A 10,000-nucleotide genomic window follows, 5' to 3' on the forward strand; every position below is an offset into this window, starting at 1 on the left:
ACACAGGTAAAGGTAAAATGCAGCCTCCATATAAAAACTCAAGCCAACAGTGCAATTGACCGGTGTGATACCCAACACACTTAACAGAGAGAATTGTAAAAGACTATTAGGCCTTAACAACCAATCTATCAGTCCTGCGCTTAACCTGTAGGAATAAAGATTGTTCATTTTAGATAGATACAAGTCCGCGTCCCCTGTACAACAGTACTAACATTCAGAGGCTATATACATAAACCCATCAAGATGAAGCTACATTCATCCGGGAGTAACGTGTTGACTACCTCGCCCCCCCCCCCTACCCCGAGGTACCTCAAACCCACGAGATCTTATATCAAAGTTCCAAAAATGTCTCCTCACTAGTCTTTCTCTCATTTTTCCACTGGTGATTTTATGTAAGTATTAATTTCTTGACATGTTCAAGTTTATCTGTAAATTCGACGTCACCCCTGTTGTATTTGTCCGGGTCGGGAGGGTGGATGTGAGGGGTGGGGGGGGGGGTAAGGGGCAAAGGGGACGATCGAAATAAACACAACGGAAATGTGATTGAATTGAACAATGTTTAAGAAGCATTCAAAAATGATAAGAGGTTAGTCACACGCTCTGTGTCCATGGAACAGAAATTGTGTTTGCTCATCACCTGTTGGAAAACTACGGAGGCTTTAAAGTGACTTTGAGATATTGAGGTAAGCAGATAAATATCTCAATAACAAAACTCAAATGGGGATTTATGGCCTGAAATGACATATTTAAAATGTGTTACAAAATTGTCAAAGACAAATGTTGTTGAACGTTATTCAAGGGTGCTCTATTGTTTATACAAAGTTAAAAGAAAATATCTTTGGGATTTATAAAACAAAATATTAACATTAAGGCATACACCGATAAGTACACGTGATTATGAATTTAACCTTTAAAGCAGCATTCAGTTGATTAACTCCTTATGTCCCAATTTCCATATCATATCATTGTTCCTTGGGGAAAATATTTACACATTGTAATTACTTAACGGGCAGGGGACGCCCCTCCCCCATTGGAAAACTTTTTTTGTGTTAGAGCTAGGGCATTGGGCGAAAGCTTTCTATTCTTTAGCTGGTGGTATTAAATGCTCGTAATTCTCTGATTTTGAGTGTTGGAGGGGAAACCCCCCCCCCCCCCCCATTCCCCACCCCTTTGCTACAGCACTGCGTTTTACACGTTTCATCTCTTTTCCCTTTTCTCAGAGCGTTGTCATGTTGCTTGGATTCCTGGTAACCTTCGTGGCCAGCTCCATTCAGGTTGGCGGTCTGGTGAATGTGTTCGAGATCAATGCGAGGGCTAGGCGTGACACCTTCTTAGACTTCCGTCTCAATCCAACCATTCGTCACTCATTTTGGTCCGTTTTCATTGGCTATGGATTTCTCGCAGGGTCGTATGTCGGGACCAATCAAATCATCGTACAGAGGTACATGACTTGCAGAACTTTAAAACAGTCACAGCTTGCCGCTGGTATAGGAACTATCGGTATCGGTGTAGTAGAATTCCTAGCCGTCTTATGCGGCATGAGTATGTATGCATATTTCGCCGGATGTGATCCTTTGACTTCCGGTAAAATTCAAAGTTCAGATCAGTTGATGCCTTTTACAATGGTGGAGCTATTTCAGAAAGCACCCGGTGTGGCCGGTCTCTTGATATCCGCAGCCTTCAGTGCGTCGCTGAGTACGGTCTCATCGGGGGTGAACGCACTCGCGACCATGACTGGCCAAGACTTTATTCGATATTTCTGGCCAGATATGGAAGATTTTAAATTCACCTTGATCCTGAAATGCGTATCGATATTCTTCGGACTGGGTTGCATATGCATGGCGTTCTTAGCCTCGGTACTAGGCGAGATTCTTCCATTGACCTTGAGTGTAATCGGAATTCTCAATGGACCGTTACTGGGTGTTTTCAGTCTTGGTACTTACTTTCCACGAGCCAATTCAAAGGGAGCCATATGTGGAATTGTAATCTCCATGGCAATAGGAACTTGGCTAAAACTAGGAGCCATGGCTTACCCGCCATTCATAGACGATCCCCCACTTCTCATTGACCAATGTCACGTTGATACTGAAAACGTCACCAGTATTCTCGCTACTGATTGGATGGAAGAATTTGTGTCTGACGTCACTCCTTATGTCACCAGTATGGCTCCCATGACAGGTGCCATGGACCGCCCGGGTATAGCTCGTCTGTACGGATTGTCGCATGCGTATTACACACCTCTGACGTGTTTCGTTACCATCATAGTAGGGATTCTCGTGAGTTTGTTGACAAACTCCAACGATCCCACTGTTGATCCAAAACTGATCAGTCCTTGGGTAAAGTCCTTCTGCTGTTGTCTACCGAAGCCATGGAGGGCCATGTTAGGTGATGTCGCAGACGACGACGATGGCAATGAGAGCAAATATAACTACGCACCGGTAGATCTGAAAATGGATGCTAGTAGATATACAAACGAAGACGAAAATCAAAATGGCGACACCGCAACTGTTTGAAAAGAACTAAACAATAAAAGTGGCGCCCTATATAGGCTGATTAATCATAAAATACTATTGTAAGCACAAATGATTGGATGCCTTGACAGAATAAATATAAAGAATGAATAAAAAATAGGAGAGCTTAATACCACGGTTATATAGTTTCATTGATCAGTGAATCCCCAAAATGTAATTTGTTTTATAATACGAGGATATGCATTATTGATCATTATTTCGTCACTGATGGTCTGTTATTAAGTTGTAATTCTCAATGATATAGTAAGAGCAACTTTGATACTCCTTAATGTAGTGCCAGTGTCGAATGGAGTCGAACGAGTAAGAATACGACACCGTATATCAGCACCAGTTATTATGACAGACGTCTATGGACGGCCATTGCCGCCAAAATGAAATAAATAACAAAACACGAAATCAAAGTGTGTAATTGCCAGTGTGTATACATGACGCATGACAAAGTATTACAGGGACGTCCACATCATCCTCTGTTGATATAGATATGGCAACGTTATTTTTTCTTTTATCTTGTTATTCTTTTGTATTTCTACTTATGTTTGATATATATGCTTTAATGTAACGCCCACATTTATGTGTGTCCTGCCTCCTATCTTTGATTGTGATGTCAGATTAATTGTTTCACTTTCAGTTGGACAGTTATTTGATTTCTCAATATATTAAATATGTTTGACAAGTTATGGTTTGATTTCGCGGTTTCCATTATTATTATTATTATTTTGCAGATATGGCCGCTCATAATTATATACAGATGCGCCTGTGGGTTTCGGATACGAGCCACACGGATGCAGCTTGTTCCTAGCACTAACCACCTAAACTCATCAAAATGGCATGCACACATATGTCATCTTATCGATATATGCTTCAGATTAGGTTCAGGCGTTCATTGAATCAATCAATCAGACGACATTTATGTAGCGCCAAAATCAACAAAATTGTTCAAAGGCGCTTTATAAAGACAGTTACATGAAATTAATTACAATACACTCAAGGGCGTAGGAACTGGGGGGGGGGCTGGGGGCGCCAGCCCCCCAGTGAAAAACGTGGAGGGGCGGAAGTATCATTCCGCCACCCCCCCCGCTTCGCAAGTCAGAAAACCCCTTTTTCATTTCCAAATGAGAAAAAAAGTCTCATTTGGAGCACCAAATTGCATGTAAGGCCTCGTGAAAATACACAATTAAGTTTACAAAATGAAGTGGGTGTTGAAGTGTGCTATATTGCACCAAATTGCATCTGAGGCTATCTGGAAATGCAAAACAAATCCAAAGGGAAGGGGGACACCCCCTTAGACCCCTCCCCCAGGCCGGCCATCAGTTTTCAGCCCCCCCCCCCCCCACTCAAAAGTACCTTCCTACGCCACTGAATACACTTGTTGAAAAAAGATAACATTTGAGCAGTTTCTTGAAAATATGAATAGTCTGAGCATCCTTGATGTGATTTGGAAGAGTGTTCCATTCTTTTGGTCTATAGCAGGAGAGTGAGCAATCTGGCAAATGACACAGCACGTGTTCTGGGCACGATCAAATGAGGAGAAGATGTATATGATCTAATTAGCATGTATGCGTGGTGCACGGTTGCAGCTGTAGTAGGTCAGATATGTAACCTGGCGACTGTTTATGGTGAGCTTTGTACGCAAGAAGAAGAACTTTGAATTTAATGCGCTGTTGTATGGGGAGCCAGTGCAGAGCAACGAGTTCTAATGTTATAGAGTCATACTTCGTACGCTTGACAATGAAGCGAGCAGAGGTGCGTTGGACATTCATTGAAATAATAAAAACCCTTACATTTATGCCTCGTCACGAAGTAGAAGTCACCCTCTATAAAAAAATAAATAAAAAGAGACAAAAAGAAAATGAAAAACAAAACACAATTACAAACGTTTTGAATGCCGGCTGTATGTGGTATCGATGAACTTCATAAAAGGTATTTTAAAGCTACCGAACATCAAGTGATAAATAAAGTAAATAACTATACAACGTTAACATAAATGGAAATGTGCATAGCAAATCAAATAAATCGATGGAACTTTAATGATCCCACCACAATAAACCGCTTATAAACGCAATAAACACCACAGTATAACTTAACACTAAACTAATCAGCAAAACGAACGAAGAAAAAAATAACTTAAGAGAACTGACTGTCGTACGCTAACTGGCTTCAAAATGGCGGCTTTACATATCTCCTTTAGATTACATAGTTCTTGTGTTTTTTTCTTGTTTTCTGCTCTCTACGGAGTTGATCATGAACTTCGAGGAATCAGCCAGCGAACTGCGGACGAATATCTCTTATAGCGAATCGTAGTATGCATCCTATACCGGTCGCCATATCCGTGGTCGTTAGAGTGTTATCAGCTGTAACTTACCTATAGGCACGCCGGCCGAGGTCTATACAGTCATTGACCGCAGTTTTGGGTGATAGGTATAAACAAAATCATGGTACTCTACATTGTAGCCTTCGCTCTTTTGTCCCTTGTTCTATCATGGAGCTCTGTTATAGCTCCATGGTTCCATCGACTTCAAGTGACCAGTATCTACGAATATCTGGACATGAGATTCGGTAAGGCTGTCTGTCATGTATGGATCGCGAAAAGGACCACAACATATGATGATGTTAATGATTGTTTAGTTTAGTAGAAAAAAGGATCAGGAGGGACACTTAAGTCCCCATCAAGGACCCTATAGAGAGAGGGGGAAAAAATGAAGACACAAACACTCAGACCCGATTACAATGCTTAAAGTGCTTGTCCAAAGCATTCTTAAACCCATTGACACTACTTGCAAGTACAACTTTCTCAGGCAAACCATTCCACTCATTCGCAGCCCTATTAGAAAAAAGTTATGCCGAATATTAATCCTACTATGCGACGTTTGGAGTTTAAGACAATGACCTCTAGTACGACTACTGTTAGCAAACAAGAAAAAGTCGGTAAAGGATAAATTGTCAAAACCATACACAATCTTGAAAACCTGGATCAAGTCCCCACGTAACCGATTGCTAGGGCATCCAGGTGAAACGTGTATTAAGCAGTACCCTGGTAACATGAGATTCTCAGCTGTTCGAGGGAACATGTACGTGTGTAGGCCTGCTCAGAATACTATGAGGGTGCATATATATATGTACTATATCAATACCGTGATAAAGATAAAGACGGTTTATTTGAAAAGACCGCACTGCGTTTATGGTAGGCGAGAATTGAAGCTAAAAAAGAGCCGTACATTCACGATGATGCTTAAATGTAGGCATGAAAATATTCTTATCCCTGGCATTTGGTGGGGGGGGGATATGGTGTATTACATCCCCTCCACCCATTTTCATGGGGGATATATCCCCCTCCCCCCCCTCCCCCAGGATCGCCGCCCATGGCGTCTTCACCAAGCAAGAACGATTTGAAAAGCAACAATTATATATATTATGTTATGTTAATGTGTGTACTTACGACAATCACTTTCGTCTCCTCCCGAGGGACAGTCCCACTTGTAATCGCATACGTCATCAGTTGCAATAATTACGTCATCAAAACATGAGAATTGCGCATGTGCAACTGTATAAAAAAAAGCGAAAGGACAATTCATAGATGAAACTAAATATTTTTTTGCATTGAAGTTGAATGGAACTTCATTACACACGTCATCCGTGGGTTGGGAAATATTGGTATGTAGTTATACCTGACTACATCAAATAAACCACTGCTGACTAAAACTGTGATAATTTCAATAAAGACCTGCTCGCAACCGGCATCAGCATGTTTCATGCGGTTCGTGTAGTAAGTTTCGAAAATTCGGGCAAGGTTTCAAAATTCTTTTCTGTCCCCCTCCCCCCCCCCCATTGGGACGGTCCTGTAGTATGCCTATATGGTAAACCCGCTGTACTAATCGGCCAAATAAATAGGCAAGATGTTCATTACATAGCTTGTTCGATCTGGCCGATTATTTAGGCAGGCAAATTGGCCAGTAATACTTGGTGATTCTGGTCATCAAACATTACACATTGACGTATTTTACCGATAATTTACATATGTCACGGTCGCGGAGTTTCGAATCTTTCCTGTTGTGGCCAACGTTGGGAGCCCCTGTGCGTTAGATGATATCTTATGATGCCCTTAACAATATTTGCCACTTACCCGTCTACTTTATTGAGACCCGTTTGTGATTAATATAGACCTAAAATTAATATAACAGTGGGGTTTCCCTATATAACGATAATGTAGGTGTTAACAGCCTAACGTGGAATTGTATACCAGGAAGTGGGGTCTACCAATTACCTTATTGAAGCAAACAAACAAAATACGTAAGTACTTACCGATGTAGCAGAAACATGCCCAAGTTATCAACACCAGGCAGGCAATTATAAATACACAGTGCTTCAAAATGGATAGGACAATTTACATGGCGTAATACAAGCTTAACTATATAGGCCTATAGTCTTATATTTTAAACTATACAAACTGTGTTGACATAGTTCCAAGGACACAGGTTCACCAGAACCAGTCGAGTCATTTTCGCAGTGAACTAAATACTGAATGACTAACACATTTGGGCTGCGTAAGTTCCCATAGCAACGCACCAAAACGGAGGACCTAAGCTTATATTGTCAACGGGCCGCTATGTGTAAAGCATACCGCAAAGATACGTGTATAGAAGTAATACATATATTATAAGATCGATGGGGCATAGGGGGCATAAATTGCAACCGGCCTATAGTAATCCAACTGGCGACAGTGGGTCTTTTGTAAGGCAGTGCGACTGTTTGAATAGTGAAAATTTGGGTGAGTGGGCTTGACAAGGTAACCATCAGTCAAGTTTTGTTCAACTACCCTATACCACTACTGTCCGAACGAACAGCTCCTATGCCACCTTCTCCGATCATAGAAAAAATGATATTCATACTGCTCGTACTGTCAGTACAAGTGGTTCGAAGCATGATATGAAAGTACAGTTTTAATCATAAGATTGTCACCCGAACTTGATGACAAAGCACATATTCAACGCATCGAGTCAAACGTTTTCAATCTCCCGGATGTTTTTTTATATATTTTTTTATGACATATCTATATTTACATGATATAGTTTTCTTTTTCTTTGAGAAAGAACCATAAAAAAAACTAGGGTCCATGGGAAATTGACCTTATCACATAGTAATGAGATTGTATGATATACCTGATTTAGCAATAAAAAGGGATGTGTTCGGCAGACAGCGTATTTACTTGTTAGTTTATGTTCATCATAAACGTGTTAACGTGTAAACGTATTATCATAAACGTGTTAAGTTGTAATCCATAAGCCCTTGCGGGTGTCTTCCACATATAAGGTCGCTTAAGCGTCGTTAAAATAGCTGCTGATTATTATTTTTATTATCATTATTAGCTGTAGAATTTATCATGAATTGCAAAATGAAGGCCACTTCTCATTTACGTATTATTACTGTCAATACACCGGTTACGTGTTAACATATATTATATGTCTTTACAGTCTGAAGTTCATATTGATAAATTACCACCCGACTGTTATAAAAATCAAATGTGTATGAATACCATATTTTTATTTTACAAGTCAAAGTAAAATCAAGACTAATGGAGTATAGTAAATTGAAGGGGGGAGTTATTGACCGTGTGCCTATTGATCTGAGTGGTACGTCGATAGCACAACCTGACAAGTTTATAAAACAAAGTTTCCTATATAACATGTCAGGAGAGTTAGCTCCTGTATGTGATTTCACCCGAACCGATTGTACAGTTGCCTATAATTGCGTTTTCGACTTGAATATATTGCGCATTAATGCAGCATTTACACTAGGCCACGTTGTCCACGATTCCCACAATTTGAGAGAATCGTGAGGAGCGTGGGAGGTCGTGTGACAGAATCGTGGTGGTCTTGAGGGAACTTGGTTGAATCGTGATGATCGTCATGAACGTGACAAAATTTTTGACAGTCAAAAATTTCCCCACGATTGTCCCGATCTGAGACCAAACCGTGAAAGCGCGTGAAAGAACGTGGGAATCGTAGTACAGCTGAACTGAGCGTAACAGAGCGAAACAGACCTTCGTGCACTATCGCAGGGGATCTTGCTGGATTTTGAAACACGATATCCTCAAGTTTCACTACGATCCACTACGTGAGGAACACGCTCTACTACGATTCGTCAAGATGCTTTGAGAAGCGTGAGTAATTTATTCACGCTCTGTTACGATCTGCTGCGGTCGCCGCGTTTGGCTCCCACGATCTGACACGTTTGGTTAGGTCCCCGCACGATTCCGATTTTGCATATGAAAGGGCCCCCACGCTCTCCAAGATTCATTGCCATTTGAGCGCTTCACACGAAAACATCTGACCTTTGAGACCAGCTATAGCCTAGTTTCTTTTATTTGTCTTGTTTTTTAGGACCCAGGTTGTGTTAAGAAGTTGAGAATGGTGCCCCAACTGGTTCCTTCTTTCTGCACTTAACCACCGTCTCACCCACCACCTTCTAGGTCTTCTCCTTGGCCTCCTCCGCCTTCCACTCTTTTCCACCCTGCTCCGTTCTGCCTCTTCTTCTTGCCGCTGCCTTCTTTTTTTAGCGACAATATAAGCATAAACCAGAATTGCCAATTCAATATCTTCTTCATCTCTTGGAAGCATGCTTCCTCATTGTTTCTCTGGAACGAATGAGAGAGTGGCCCCGGCCTCCTCTTTATACCCCAATCGGGATTCAAGCGTGGTAATTTTAGTCAAATCGTGTACATAAATCTTAGGAGATCTTAACAGAACTTGATGAACCTGAGGGACCTCAACAGAACTTAGCAGAACGTGGCAGAACGCGAGAGCTTATCGTGGTGATCGTAAGATAACTTGAGGGAACGTAATGAAAATCGTCGCAGGCCTTGACCGGAAGGCACTGGTTTCCTAGCAAAGCGTTATCAATCGTAACAAAACGTTTGAAAGCGTCTGAAAGCGTGGAAAAAGAAAAAAAAACATTAATATATCGTGGAGCTCCACGCTTTTTGAAAAATCGTGGCGATGGTGGGAATCGTGGTCTAGTGTCAATGCAGCATAATATGCATCTGTGTTATAACATGATAACACGTGTTATGCTAGAGGCACATTTTATTGCGGCCTGTGTTAAAAAATATATAAAAATAAAAAAAAATAAATAAAATAAAAATTTTATTTTATATAAAAAATATATATATATATACATATATATAAAAAAAATATATATATAATACCACTTCGATTTTACTGTATTGTATCTTTAACATATCTAGCTCTCGCATGCTCGCAAAACATAACACGTGTTAGTGTATTATAGCACCCTGGCATATAAATGCATAATATGCTACACGTTAAGAACAAATATAAGCTCACACCTTTTCGGCTTGGGTGGTAATTTTGTCTTCATAAAGAGATTAGACTGTATAAATATCATGGCACTGCAATGAATGTGCATCATTTTACGGCGGAAATGTTAAAGTAACTTCGACATGTCAAATAGAA

The 10,000-nt window shown here is 40.7% G+C and overlaps 1 protein-coding gene across 1 annotated transcript in view; it reads left to right on the forward strand.

Moving 5' to 3' along the window:
- Positions 1–3,201, forward strand: part of LOC139984312 (sodium-coupled monocarboxylate transporter 1-like) — a 9,946-nt gene extending 6,745 nt beyond the window's left edge. Inside the window, exon 2 of the mRNA XM_071998177.1 lies at positions 1,221–3,201. Within this exon, the coding sequence (XP_071854278.1) occupies positions 1,221–2,513 (1,293 nt within the window). The 3' untranslated portion in view covers positions 2,514–3,201. The remainder of the gene's footprint in view (positions 1–1,220) is intronic.
- The last annotated feature ends 6,799 nt before the right edge of the window (positions 3,202–10,000 follow it).

Source organism: Apostichopus japonicus, chromosome 17, assembly GCF_037975245.1.
Source record: "Apostichopus japonicus isolate 1M-3 chromosome 17, ASM3797524v1, whole genome shotgun sequence".
NCBI classification, from domain to species: domain Eukaryota; kingdom Metazoa; phylum Echinodermata; class Holothuroidea; order Aspidochirotida; family Stichopodidae; genus Apostichopus; species Apostichopus japonicus.